Raw genomic sequence first — 14951 nt, 5'->3', positions numbered from 1 at the left:
CCTGAGTTTTTAGATATCTATCTATTATCTATATCGCATCTTAAACAATAAATTGACTTCAGTAGGGAAGCCCAGTCTTGGAAATGATATAAAATTGGATTAGCAATGCTTAAATCGTTATCTACAATAATTTAGGTGTACGTTTTAGGGTTTAAGGTTCGATTAAATATCAGAGATCCCTGTTTGCGCCACAATGGCACTTACTGGATAATGGTGGCTTATGGAAACGATGGGCACTTCTTCCTACTTGCTAGCAAAAAAATTTACTTATGGATACATATTTTGAGAACGTTACTATTCGTGCATACATACATACAAACACACACACACAATGTAGTCCAAATCCATCTCTAGAACAATGCCTAGTCTGTTGAGATCTACAACTAGTCCCAAAAGGAGTTCCACGAGAAAGTTCAATAGAGAGACAGCTAGTTAATACACAGATGCACAAGATACTCGTATAGGGGATGGGGGGGGGGGGGGGGGGGGGGGGGGGGGGGGAACTTATAGGAGCTTACGAACTAGGGTTCCACATGTGTTATTGACTTCCGCCAGGGGCTGTGTTTGATGCATCGAATAGATTCTGTGATTGCTCTTGCGACATTTGAAAGGGCAATATTTCCAGGTCGTTTGGCAATTGATTCTGATTCTGTAGGTGGGCGACGAATGGATTCGAATGGTAAAAACTGCTCGACTCTGGTAGCTGCTGCTGGTGTTGTTGTTGTTGCTGCTGTTGCTGCTGCTGTTGCTGTTGCTGCAGGAGATGTTGCTGCTGCAGCTGCAGATGGCTACTGCTGCTGCCCATCCTCATTTTGTCTTCACTCTGCGTCTCGGAATCGTCACTGATGCCCATGTGGAAGTTGACCGAAGGGCTTGTGGCCATCTGCATATACGACAACAAGGAGTCTTCGTTGTGATTCTGTGGGGCAGTCGAGTTGCTGTTGTTGTTGTTGTTGTTGCTGTTGCTGTTGTTGTTGTTGTGGCCGATGATGTTCTGACTGCTGTTGCCGTTGCCATTGTTAAAGCTGGAATGGTTGTTGTTGTGGCTAGGGTTTAGTGCAGCTGGAGGCTCGAGCGATTGCAGCGGCGACAGATTGAGAAAGGCATCAATGTCCTCAATGTCCTCGCGCGACAACATTTCGTTCTGCTGCTGCTGTTGCAGCTGCAATTGCTGCTGCTCCAAAAGATGTTGCTGCTGCTGCATTTGATTCTGATTCTGATGCTGCTGATGGAGATTATGCTGCTGCTGACTGTGAAGGTTCTGCTGCTGTTGCATCATCATCTGTTGGTCCTGCTGGTTCTGCATCTGCTCCGAGTTCAGCGCGAATCCATACTGATTGAAATGCGGCTGCACAGCATTCGTGCTTGAGAAGTTGAATGCGCGCTGCTGAACGTTGCCACCCGCCGCATTGGGCATCGCAGCTCCCGGTGTCATGCTGGCCGGTGTCATGTTGCCCGGTGCCATGGTGCCCGGTGAGAGTCCCATCTGCACCACGGGCTGGAAGTACGTATAGCGGGCTAGGAGCAGCTGCTCCGACACAATCCGCAGCTCGTCCTGTTGCTGCATTATCAGCTTCTGCAGCTCGTCGTGTTTGCGCTGCAGCTGATCCTGCAGCTGACTTTGCGTCGGCGTCATCACCACACTTCCGGGCAGTAGTTCCTGCTGCCCTTGCCCTTGACTCGGCACAGCCAGCGGCGAGAGGACAGGGACTGGCGGCACCGGGAACGGCCCTATCACTGGCTGCATGGGTATGGCTGCCAGGAACTGCTGCGGTTCCAGAAAAGTAGGCGCCACCAGCTGGGGGCTGGCCAGAGGATAGGGGGACTGCGGAAACGCGTTGCCTGCCATGATCTGTGCGGGTCCGATAGGCAGCATGGGCACCAGCTTGGGCGGCCCCACGTTCTGTTGCAGCTGCTGTTGGATCTGCTGCTGCTGTTGCTGGAGGTGTTGCAGATGTTGTTGCTGCTGCTGCTGCTGCTGTTGTTGCGCCTGCTGCTGTTGGTGCTGTTGCTGCTGCTGCTGGTGATGGTTATTATTATGACTTTGACTGTGATCACGATGCTGTGACCGCTGTCGTTGACTTTGCTAAGGATACAATGGCCAGTGTAAAAGGAAATCAAAGTTTACTTCACGCTCTACTCACCGAACTCGCATGCGTCAACACGGAGTGCCTGCTGGCTCCCGACTGTCTGCTGGTGCCTGATTCCGTAGACATTGAAGTGGAATCCGAGTCATTGCCTCTGTTATTGTAGAAGTAACATTTCCGTTTGGCTTTTGGCGAGATACCCGTAGAGCTAATGTTGCTATAGCTCGAGGCGGGCCTGGCTATTTTTAAAGGATTTGCTTGGCAGGAGCCCGATGCTGCCGCTGCCGCTACCGTCACCGTCGCTGACCACATGGGTGACGACTCCACTGCGGGTGAGGTGGCAGCCGTTTCATTGGTCAATTTCGATAGGCTATTGTCCAGCAGATTACTCTCCAGATTCTCATTGGCCAGCTCCAAGTCTCTCAGCGTTGTCGTAGCCGTCGCCGGCTTGCTGCTGCTGGCCATCGAGGTCTGGGCCTTGCAGTCCTTGCTGCTCGCCTGCTGGCGCTCCTTCTGAGTGTGCTTGATGACCTCCGCATAGCTGACAACATTGTGGGTGCACACAACGTAGTCCGGCTTCGTGTTGAATTGATGATAGCTTACAAAGTAGTCCGTTTGCAGCCATATCCATTGCTGGCCCTTGGTAAGGAAGCGGTAATAGCAGGATTTTCCCTCGCCCGTTTGTCGCACTGGAGAGGAGGGTAAAGAATTTAGTATAAGTTTTGAATCATCAACTTCGAATGTAGAAAAAGATGCCCAATTAGAAGTTTATATCCTTTTAACGTTGTTTTAAATTCTTTTGTTTTTATTAAGCCGCATTCAACACGTGGTTACAGTTGGGTGCTGCCAGATCGCTTCGATCGCAGTCAAAACAAAAGACAGCTGGTTGTGGGAATATAAGCGTTCAAGCTTTGCAATTTGTTAACAAGTTATGCCCTGGCCCGTTTTTCGCTCTGAAGAGCAAGATAGAGACCCTTGCCATAATGAGAAACCATTATTAGCAACCTTTCCAATCACAAGAGACAGTTCAAGAGCCTGCCAGTCGCAGCCGCCATTGAATTTTGGCGTAGCCAGATCGCTTTTATTTGCTGGCAGAAACTGATTGGCGCGGAAGACCAAAAGTTTGAAACCGAAATCTTATTTGGACGATTTTTCCGCTCCTGTTAGACGCACTGAATAGGAGCATAGTTTTCTATGCTCAGATGATTTTTAGTGAAGCTGCAGTAGCAGTTTTCATGGTTAAAGTGTGTTTTAAGTGAGGATTGCGATTCATCGGCCGAGTCCAGGGCTGCCAACTTGACAGAGGTGCATGTTCGAAGAAGCTGATCGATTTTTGGCGCACAAAATGCAAGGAAGAAGCAGGTGCACGCGCAAAAAAGTAAAAAAGTGAAAAAGTGAAAAACATGTGCAACTTACACTCTTCGTGGCACGCCACAATGTTGTCCAAGTCGTCGACGTGATAGTAATCGTATCCGGAGGTGCCCAGCACCTCGAACGGCATGTAGCCAATGATTGGGGGCGCGCGGTGATCGAGAAACAGGAACTTCCACTCCATGCTGTGCTTCGAAGTAAACTCGTTGCTGGTTGGGTCGATTATGCTCATCTCGCGTATCAGCTGCGGGTTCTGGACGCGGCCCGTGCCCACAAATACCAGCTTTCTGTCAACCTCCACGCTGGTGTTCTCACGGAAGATGCGCGGCAGGACGGGCGCAGACTGGCTGCCGCTCGGACTTGCGGAACGGGAGCCCGCCGAGGTGTTGGGATCGTTACCTTTTGTTACATGGAGGGGTAAGTGGAATTAGTAGATGCAGACCTTTGCAGCTGCACGTCTACCTACGAAAGTAACCCACAAATTTAACCAGTTCGTAGGAGTTGGTATCCGCCTTCTCGACCCCGCCGCGCCTTATATGGCTGTAGAAGGATATCTCGTTGCTGGCACTGATTTCCGTCTGCCGGGGCTCGATCACAGGCGGCGGATTGACGAAGACGTTCATGAGGGCCTCGTGGTCCATTTCATAGGCCAGATCGTAGATGTTCATTCTGTACAGGTCTTGCTGGAAAGATTCAAATCGGTAAGTTTCTCCCATTTGCTAATAATAGTCATACGGGCAAAAGACATACCGGCAAATAGCCCAGCTGTGAGGTAATACTTTCCGAGGCATAGAATATAGCACCCAAGCTGCTAAAGACTATCATGAAACCATCGAGGGACTCCAGCATCAGGTGCGTGAACTCGTCGTTGCTCAGAAACGTGGGCTTCCAGTCTTGTTGTATCTCAAAAACCTTGGATCGGTCCGCGGCCTCTGTTTGAAAGGAGTTACATTCGACATCATACAATAGGCAATACAATATGCTGGTTGAAATCAGTTGAACTACCATTATGATTCCTCAGGAATGATATGGTTGACTTGAGGACCGTCGACTTGTCCATCTTCCGACCGGAGGTGGATATCAGGGTGCTCAGATCGCACACCAAAGAGTTGAACTGATCCCGTCGCTTTTTCTCGCTCAGATTCCGTGACTTTCTGCAAAGGAAACTGCGAGTTACACAAAAAAACCATGATAAACATTTGCGGGTACTCATTTCATCATCATCATCATCCTCCTCCTCCTCCATTTAGAATGTACGAGTATATAATCTTGTGTTTCCTAATAATAATCCCCGCAAGGGGTGAGGCTTGCAACCCTCAGGTGAGTCGGCCGCTGTGTGCCCCACGTGTGCCTGTCCCATTGAGGCATTGTCTGGCGTTGATTAGACATATATGCCCATATGCTATCACCCCTCATGCATACGAATACGTGTATTCAAGGGAAAAAAGGGTCAGGGGTCGGGGCACCTTTTGTCACTTTCCATTTGTTGCGCTAGAGTTAACTTTTTTCACTCTGGCATTGACATTTGCATGTCGAAAACTGGCTAATATTAATGTGTGGAGTTCAGCCTCAGCCTCAGCCTCAGCCATAGCCTGTCTGTCATCATGTGGCTTCTTTCTGGGTAAATGTTCTGTAATTGTCAGTTAATCGGGCACTTTGTTTGGACAGTTGGTACTCGTATGCCATGGCGGTTAATATCCCCCCCGGCATACAGATTGAGTTTACTTTTGGAGTCAATTGAAGCTGGAACACAGCTGGAAGTCTATTTGATTTGAGGAGTTCTTAAGCTGAGTTTGGACATTTATGTGTATATTGTGTATATTGTACGGTGGTAGTCTGGAGTCCCCAGGTTAAATGTCTGATAAATTGTAATAATTGGCACACTTATATACACTTTTCACACAGGGTTTGGAATACGTTGGGTAAGAAGAACAAATTTATTATAGTCGGTGTAGGCTAAACTTTAGAATTAGATTAAAGTAAAGCTTTAAAGTGATGTCTTGACCATTTAGGGCTTCCGCCCAATCTCCTGAAATTGATTTCTAGCTATCTTCGAGCTAGGTCTCAAAGAGTCTTCTCTTCTGGAGTACCACAGCGCAGCCATCTAGGCCATTTAAATTTTACACTCTCTTCATTAAAGACGGATGATCTTACACTCTGAGTCCAGCCCCCAGTTGGCTCCTTATTACACTATATGCGGTGGTTGTCTTGAGAGAATTACTTTAGTGTCATATTAGACTCTAATTTAAAGTTTTCTGAACCTATTTATACCATGGTAGCAGGAACGATACTCAGTCAGTACGGCTTCCCTCCGCCAGGGGGCGAACACTGCATGACGAAGAGTGTGTGAAAGAGAGGGCGTGAGTAAGCGTTGGGAAGGCGTTGCGTAGCCACTACAATTTCATGTGTTCCTTTTGGCTATATTAATGATCCGATCTGGCCCAGATTCTGCAATTTGCTAGATACGGTTGTTCTCTATGATGCTGCGTTTTTTAGTTTTCTCGTATCTTGAATTTGTTCTTTGTGGGGGCGGGACGAAATTTTGAAATACACTTGTAGAAGTGTGGCAAATTTTGATAGCCCTAGCTCTTATAGTCTCTGAGATCTAGGCGCTCATGAAGACGGACATGGCTCTATCGAAATGAGGTCTATAGCTCTATATCTTGGGGTCGGAAACGCTTCCTTCTGGGCGTTATACACATCCACTGTCACCACAAATAGAACACTCTTTTTGAGCATCGGACTTTACTTTTTGCTCTGCGTGGCGTTAACCGGGGATCAAGGATGCTGGTGACGTAGATACCCCTATCTTCACGATTCGTTTTAGATCCAGCCGAAAATATACATCGTTGTCCCTTCCGTTTTGTAGATAAAATTGTTCCTTGCATGAACCGTTTAAGGGTATTATGCTCGGTTTATAATTGTTTTTAAGGTATTATTAAATTAATACTCTTATTAAATTACTTATACTACTTACTTATATCACTTATACTTACTTACTTTTACTATACTACATATCATGCTCGTAATTAGTATCACTATTTGTTTGTATTTCGAATGCATGCTTAGTTCTTTAAGAATATAAGTCTCACATCTGTCTTTCGGTTCGGTTCGGTTCGGTTGACAGCGCCAATCGGTCGGTTGGGCGGTAGTTCTTTCTAGACCAAAGAAGCCTTTACTTGTCATTAGTCTTTTATGTATCAAATTTGAATTAAGCCGCACTTTAATATACTCATAGTTGTCCCATGAGTCCTTGGGAAGCCTTGCCTTTAGCTATTTGTATCTATCATCTTTTATTGATCCCCCGCTCTGTGGATATTCCATTGTTAATTTGTTATATTTACAAGAACTGCAATCAGATATGTGTCCTGGATTCGGCACATATTTTGGTTATTATTCAATCGAGTAAATAGCCAACAGAAAAAGTAATTATTGTCTGCACAAATTGAATCGGCACTCGGGTTACCACAGAAGCGTACGAAGGCGCATTGGCTACTTGAGTTACAAATTATTCTTACACTTATTACCCAGTGGGCCCTCAACTGCTGTTTTGCTATGATTGGGGGGATCCGTGGGGAGGATGACCAGAAATGAAAGCGGACGACAGCCATGGTCTTTAGAGACAATTATTCTTTTATTTGGTGACTAAATTTCAAAGAAAATTGTCAAGAAATAAATAAATTTCACTTCTTCCCCGGGCATACTGTACTGTTCTGTTCTGAGTTGTGGCGTGTTCTCTTGTTCGTCATCTGTCACTTGCAGATTGCACGAGTATCTATTTATACATATACATATAGCCTACCCGTACTCCATATCCGTAGGAATTCGAATGGGTGGGTGGGTGTGTCTAAGCGTAGGTGCGTAGGTGAGAGTGAGTAATGTGTAGGGGTTTTTACCTTTTCGTATCATCCTTGTCATCGCTCTCGTCGTCCATTTTTCGTATTTACTGGATAATCCTTGAACCGAACGAATCTTTAAATACGACCAGAAGCGGGCAATAGAACAGAACGAGGAGGCGAAGGGGATTCGGTGGAGGGGGGAGGGAAAACCGAACCGAACTTCTATTGAAGACTTGCACACAAATGCGACAATTAGTTTCTGGTTCACATAGTTTTTTATTATTCTGATTATGTTTATTCGCTGGAGTCTGGGTCTAAGTTTTGGCTCAGGTTATGTTCGCACAACAATTGATTTCCACTTGCTCAGTGTGCCACATTTTGATCAACTGAAAGGATTCAAAAAAAAAATATCCATTATATATCCTTCGCTTTGTAGCGCCTTGGAAGTTTCTCCACCGAGTCGTTGCCGTCGCTCTTTCCGATTTTCGAGTAAATGTTGCTCCACGACGCGGACCGACAGCAACAAGTGCAGTTGAGTTTCTGTTTCGGCTTTGGTTTTCACTTTGGGTCTCGTTTCACTCGGTGGCAGCAGCAGCAGCATCATCCTTCTGCTGCGGCTGCTACTGCGGCCACTGCTGCCACTGCGGCCACTGCTGCTGCTGCCGCTGCTCTGTGGCAGGCAGAATTACATAAGATGCCACAGACACAATAAGCCGCGCCTGCGCAGGCGCCCCGTACCCGACACGAGCCGAGGCAGGCGGCCAATCTGCCAGCCAGGCGTGCCCCAATCGTTGCACGGGCCTGCCATGGTTTGGCATGGTAGGGCAGAGCTGGGCAGCGTGTTGCACAGTTGCAACCCCTGAAATGTATGCTACGCTATTTTGTCATGTTACAAAATGCGTTCAGCGAATGCCATAACAACCAGTCGCCAATGGGGTGGGGTGTGGTGTGGTGTGGTGCGGTGCGGTGGTGCGGGGTGGGGCAGGAACTAGCCAGAAGTGATGGAGGGGTTGAGTGGCGAACTGCCGGAGTGGTTGCATGGCTGTTGTCGATGTGTGGCAGCACCAGCAGCAGCTGGCCAATTGCCTGGCTGTATATAGACATTGCCTCATGACGCGGCTGTGCCTCGTGTGCCCCCGCAATCGCACTCGCACCCGTACTCACACCCACACCCCCACCGAGCCCTATTTATATATCAGCCACACATTCGCTTACATATTGCACACATTTTTTTGCATATTCATTTTGCATTTTTTCCATAGTCTTTACACATACACTTTACGGAGGTGGATTTTTCTGTTGCCCTGCATAAAATGATTTCCTTGCACACAGTTATTCCACAATTATTCCGTTTTAATTGCCAGGCTTGCAGCTGCAGGGCTTCCGTGGAAAGTAAAGGAAAGGAAAGCAATTTCTTGCTCAACAGAAACTTGAAAACTTTCGTTCGTTTCCATCAAAATGTCAAAGGTTCTTGCAAGCCTCTGAAATGCACTTTGTTTTCCAATGGCACGGGATATCAGGGAAACCTTCTTCGATGTCGACAAACAACACGAGCCAATGACGTCGAAGTTGGACCAATTTAAAGTTGATAAATCCAGGATAAAATCAGCCTTTAATTAAAATTGCAAAGCAGCTTAAAATCACACAGAAACACACACGCAAACGCAAATACAGAAACATAGAGCGAGAGCGGGTGCGGGAGCGGGAGCGGAAGCGAGAGATATTCGCTTCTTTGTCGGCATGCAGGAGCTGTAATTAATCCGGTTAGACCCCAAACGCAGCTCATAATTTCCCATATGTCCACACCAAAGGGACACACAAACATTTTAAATACTCGCCACACATCAAAGCCAAGTACCCTGCCCTGCCCGGCCTTGCCCTGCCCTGCCCCCCGTCTCTCTGTTGGCCAAGTGTTTTGCTGGTTAACCGTAAGTAGCTGTTGGCTCTGGCTGTGGCTCTGGCTTTGGCTTTGGCCTCGGACCCCGCTGGTGGCTCAAACTGTTGCCAGAGCCCAGCCCGACAGCATATAATTGCCAATGACTCGTTTAATGGCTCGTATTGCAATTAGTGCGGTTCGTTTGGTTTTGGTTTGGCTTTAGAGCGAAAAGGTAGAGACACAGCGATAGAGTGTCGGGTATTATGATGATTGAAGGGGTTGCCTTTAAGCTGAGGAATGTGGACTACTGCCAACTCCGTCGCGTTCGATTATAGAACCATTAGTGGCAGTTATTGGGTCAAATATATATTCATTTGGAGGAGAGCAGATCTTCTTACAAACAAGTATAAGTAAAATACTCGGCATGTTTTTATCTTGTCTTCCAACAAAGTCCCAGGCTGCATTTATAGAAATCCTTATAGTGCACAAATATACATGGATGGCAATCTGCTAGATTCCTTAATAAACTGTCAGTAGAGTGGTTTAATGTGTGGGTAAGGGATGGATGAAATGGCAAATACTTTCAATATTTTATTGCCTAGCGAATGGTATTTACATAATAGCTGACGGCTTAGGAATAAACTAGTTGCCCCCAGAAACCAGCTGTAAGTGCTTATAGCAGCCAGTTTTCAGAGTTCCATAGCAAGCAGTTAGCAGCCTCACCACCACCGCTTTCATATTTCTACAAAAGCGAGGTTTTAGAGTTTCAGGGCAGCCAGTTTTCAGAGTTCCATTGCAAGCAGTTAGCAGTCTCACAGCCACCTCTTTCATATTTCTACAAAAGAGAGATTTAAGAGTTTCAGGGCAGCCAGCTTTGAGAGTTCCATAGCAAGTAGTTAGCAGTCTCGCAGCCACCTCTTTCACATTTCTACAAATGCGAGGTTTTAGAGTTACAGGGCAGCCAGCTTTCAGAATTTCAGGGCAAGCAGTTAGAAAAATGGCAGAAACCGAATGCTGATCGAATGTCCGATGTTCACAGCGTCTAAAGAAATAGATATCTGATCATACATCTCTTAAGCGATCCGGGTATCGCTCACTCCCCAAACGAGATAAACTCGAATTACAAAACAATTCAATGAACTATCTATCATCGACTGCAGAAAGCCCGCTCATTGCTGACAGATTAAACATTTGGCATTGACAGCATTCTGGCTGTTATTTAATTGTATGTACGTATGTACTATATATTTATTTGCAATGCGGAAGCCAATGAGTGGGGTAGAAAAATGCAAACAAATAAAAAGCTCAGAAAGTCGGTTGGTCGGTTGGTTGGTTGGTCGGTTGGCCGGTTGGCGGGGGGAGCTCTAAGTGCGACTACGACTGCAGAGTGCAGAGCAATGGCAAGGCAAGTTTACTCAACCCGGCCAGGCCCGGTCCGGCCCGAAGATCGTTGACTGACCTACTCACGAGTAAGCTCACTCTCTCTCTCTCCCTTCCGCTGTCCCACTTGCACGCTCTATCTATCTATCTGTGGAGCGTGCCTGCTCTCCCGCCGACACTCTCTCTCTCTCTCTCTCTCTCGCTGTCGCTATCTCGCTCTGTGGGTCTGAAGGGGGAACTAACGTCATTTGATTGCATTTGTAAAGCTTCGCTCGGTTACAAAAATTATCGCATACCCGGAATGTGCATGTGTGCATGCGTGTGTCCCTCTCTATCTGTCTATCACTAGCTCTCCCTCTCCCTCTCTCTCACTCTCCTACTCTCGCTCTCTGTGTGTTTCCCTCTCTGTCCCTGACTCTCGTTCTGTGTGAGTGTTTGATTTCTTTGTCAGTGAACTTGAGCTTTTGCTTCCAATGCTAATTGCATTGCGACGATTACAGCATAGTGTCCATGTATCTGTGTATCTGTGTCTCTGCTCGTGCTGCTGCTGCCTCTGCCTCTGTCTCTGTGTGTGCGTGTGTGTGATAATACCCAATACTCATATGAGCCGTTTGTTGTTGTTGTTTTTGCTGTTGCTGTTTTTTCCCATTCTTTTTTGCAGCCATCATCCACTATTTCTATTTCGCTTTCTTTCCTCTACGTTCCGCCTTTTTCGCAAAGCTCTGACTTGTAATATTTTTCGTCTCTGTCCAGCTTCTGTTCCTGTCTCTTTCGTTTTAAGCTGTCTGTTGCTTTAAACTTGACTTAATTAAATTGTTCACTATTTTCGTTATTTTTATCTCTTGCCAATTGCCGTTCATTGATTTATTTTGCTAGACAGGCTCTCCCTATACTCCTATCCCCCTATCCGTCTCCCTCGCTCTCACTCTCTATCTCTGTCTATCTATAAGTCGCTTTTTAAGTATATAGTTTATTTGTGTACTGATTTTTCAGTTGATAGGGTTAAAGGCCTTTCCATTTAACCGGTTCTCAAGCAGTTTATGTTTTTCCGAGAACTGTAATTGATTCTCGATAGCTAGGGACTTACTGAAACCGATTTTGGGGCTTGACGTTTGAGGGTTTTCCATCAATTAATAAATCAACAGATGCACTGAACACTTCATCGACAGATCATCAATTCCTCCACCGACTCATCATTGCTTATCGATTCTGTCTATGTCGGGGAATTCTCAAGAGAACATCATTAACAGAACAGAGTAGTCTAAAACCCTTCTAAAACCTAACAAATCTTGGCATACGATCATCTTTGGAAACATTGAATGAATGTCAATCCCAAACAATGCATAGAAATGCATCTTTACATAGAAACTCAACAAAATTCTCCTCTCTCCGCGACATTCCTTCATTTTCTCTGTGTATAAAAATCACAACAAAACATTTGCGATGATATTTTTCAATTGCTTATCGCATCATAATTACAAAAAGTGTATTTTGTACAGGCGAAAATCAAGTATACGCCCCGCCAAACCGCAAATAATACCGAGCACCTTTTCGGAATGACTGGAATGTTATTTAGGAATTAGTTAAGTCCCGTCTTGTGCTGTATGCAAGGCCCTGGTGTCGAAGTTGAATCAACTGAAACGTTTCCCTTTTGTTTATAGTTTTTGAGTTGTCAATTGAAATAACGCTTTTTCGCCGAGCTACAGAGAGAGATAGAGAGAGAAAGAGAGCGGGAAACTGCTGTGTGACTGCCGCATGATCGCATACAGCTGCACGAAATGCACACGCGCACTCACACAACCGTGCCACTCACACACACTAATGCACACACACACACACACACACACGGAGCTAGTGCTCCTCAGACCTCAGTCAAACGCTGACGATGACGTTTAAAAGACGCAACCCGCGACGCGAGCGTCCGAGACTTGTCAGCCAACAAGTAAAAAAAAAATAAAAAAATAACAAATTAAAAACGCATCGATTGTTGCGACTACGTGGGTACCTGGAATTGACATTTCATGAACGAAAAATGCGCAAAAAAGGGAGGCCCAATCGAAGTCCTTCCGTTTCCTGGTGGAACGCTTTTCCAGAAAATCACGTGGTTCCAAGCCTAAGATGTTCCCCAAATGTTTGATCAACAACAGATGTACGGTTCTTCAGCCCTTTCCCCCAAGCCCATGTACCCTGGCACACGACACGACGAATGGCGGGAATAAAAAGAGGCACTACTTTGACAATGAAAAAAACGCCACTACAAAGCTGCATACACTCGTGTGGATCGTATCAATGTTTATATACTACATACATAGATACATAGATACATATGTATATCTGTATCTATAGTAATAACATTGTGCGCCATAGCCAGAGCCTGGCAGATCCGAACCCAGATCTGTTTCCCTTCACCTGCACACGACTGCCAGATAATTTGGGTGTTAACTTTTGGTTGAATGCACTTTCGTTTACAACAGTTCTCTCTCTCTCTCTCTCTCTCTCAGTCAGTATGCGGCCTCGGTGCGGGCCGGCCTTATCTCTTCTTTTGGCCAGGGCACTTCTCTAATAGATTTTCTTGGGGCTTGCTGCCTGCTGCCTGCTGCCTTTGCATTTTCTTGTTGGTTTTTGTTTCACTTCACTTTAATTTTATGGCGCACACTCTACCCAATTTTCTAGCAGTTTCTGGCGCCTGATGGCAGCTGATTTGTTTGGTGTAACACTTTGTTTTTTTTTTTTTTGGTAATTAGTAGCTTAGTTAATTAATGGGTTTATTGTTTGGTTAAGCTGCTCTTTGGGCTGCCCCGTGTTTTACCCTTTTTATGGGCCGTAGTGCCATAATTTTTGGTATCGACTTTAATGGCTTTTTGCTTGACGACTGGACGATCGACGGTCGACGGGAGTCCTTTTTGGGGTTTCCTTGGTATTTTTTTGGAAAATTTAATTATTTGTATTCATTTTTTTTCTGCGTATTTTCATGCGTTTTTTTATATTCATTCGTTTTCTCAACATCGATCACTGTCGATCACTTCTTCACATTACACCTAATTCGTTGACGAATTATTTCATATTTATTTACAGCCATTATTACAGCACTTTGCAAATCACTTTAAAAATTACATAATATTTGAACTTTTTCCCGTTTCTCGGATGTTTCTCCACCTTCTTGCAGACGTTTTCATTCATTGTCGAACAGTTTTTTTGGGCATTATCAGCAAAAAAAAAAAAAAAAACTTAAGATTCCTGAGAAGCGCAAAGTGGGGGGATGATAACCGAAAATTTGCACAGAAACAGAACCAAAAAAAAAAAAAAAACAAAAAATAAACCAAAAACCGAGCTGCAGCACGAGAAGCGACCACGTCGAAAGCGTGTAATTTGCGATCAGGTTACAGACAGAGAGAGACAGAAGCAAATCCAGAAAGCCAGAACAAAAACCCAGAGATCCACAGATCCAGAGACAATACACGGTGACGGCGACGACGACGACGACGACGACAACGACAGTGTGGAAGTGGAAGCATATGTACGTCAGACGCAGCTAAATCGCATAAATACTTGTAATATACCAAAAAAAAAAAAGAAAGAATTAAATAACTGGGTAAAGCATGCGCCGCACGCTTCAAAAATTAATATAAACCGAACCGAACCGAACCGGGCGAATCGGAAACCGTATTCAGGCGGTAGTTCAGCGTAAGTGAGTGAGTGAGTGAGTGAGAGGGAGAGAGAAAGAGATCCGCTCGTTGTCGCTGCGCGTGTTGGAATCGAACTGAACGGCGGTACGGCGGTACGGGAACTGCAGTTTCTAAGCTCCATAGAGCCAGAACCCAGAACACAGAACACAGAACCCAGACCCAGACCCAGGGAAAAAATACACAAACAAAAACGGGGCAGGCACAGGCAGGCAGGCAGGCAGAAAAACTACCAGTGGATAAACGAAAACTGCGAAATGCAACGAAATGCGAGAGGCTCCCAGGCCCCAAGAAACGTTCTCACACACACACACACTCAGTTTGACAGTGTGCGAGAGAGAGAGAGCGGGAGAGACCTGAGAAACCTGAGCGACTTTGCCGGCCGGGGCGTATACGCGATATATTCCGAGCGCTACCTGAATGACCGACTGACTGATTGGCGAGCGCCCCTGCCGTGCTATTATTTAATAGTGCATTCCACTCTGAGCTACTCGGGGTAGAGTCTCAGTGGAGTGGAGTCTCGTCTCAGTCACAGTCCCAGTCCCAGTCCCAGTCTCTCCCCCAGAACCCACTCAACGACGGCAATGCACTTCACATTTGCCGATCGCGAGTCCGGATTGAGTTGAGTTTTTTTTACATGTATCGTGGCATCGTCTCTCTCTCGTCGCTCTCTCTCTCTCTCTCTGGGATAACTATTAGCGCATACAGAGGGGGT

General features: G+C 45.9%; 1 protein-coding gene across 3 annotated transcripts; it reads right to left on the bottom strand.

Annotated features, from left to right (window-relative positions):
* Window positions 1–493: 493 nt before the first annotated feature.
* On the bottom strand, window positions 494–14434 carry Clk (circadian locomoter output cycles kaput protein Clock). 3 transcript variants are annotated; one of them, XM_033382842.1, is made up of 8 exons: window positions 12963–14434; window positions 7355–7683; window positions 4464–4624; window positions 4209–4390; window positions 3925–4141; window positions 3504–3857; window positions 2145–2776; window positions 494–2086 (listed from the first exon to the last, which is right to left on the bottom strand). In XM_033382842.1, exons 2-8 carry the CDS (start codon window positions 7390–7392, stop codon window positions 539–541), a joined length of 3132 nt encoding a protein of 1043 aa, XP_033238733.1. In that variant the 5' UTR covers window positions 7393–7683; window positions 12963–14434; the 3' UTR covers window positions 494–538. The 3 variants fall into 3 exon arrangements, with proteins under 3 accessions (XP_033238733.1, XP_033238732.1, XP_001352524.3); XM_033382841.1 differs by lacking the exon at window positions 12963–14434 and having other exon boundaries at window positions 7355–7902; XM_001352488.4 differs by lacking the exon at window positions 12963–14434 and having other exon boundaries at window positions 4464–4612; window positions 7355–7902.
* Between the last annotated feature and the right edge of the window lie 517 nt (window positions 14435–14951).

The sequence above is a fragment of the Drosophila pseudoobscura genome, chromosome X, assembly GCF_009870125.1.
Source record: "Drosophila pseudoobscura strain MV-25-SWS-2005 chromosome X, UCI_Dpse_MV25, whole genome shotgun sequence".
In the NCBI taxonomy this organism is placed as follows: Eukaryota; Metazoa; Arthropoda; class Insecta; order Diptera; family Drosophilidae; genus Drosophila; species Drosophila pseudoobscura.
This window is presented reverse-complemented; position numbering and strand designations above follow the sequence as displayed.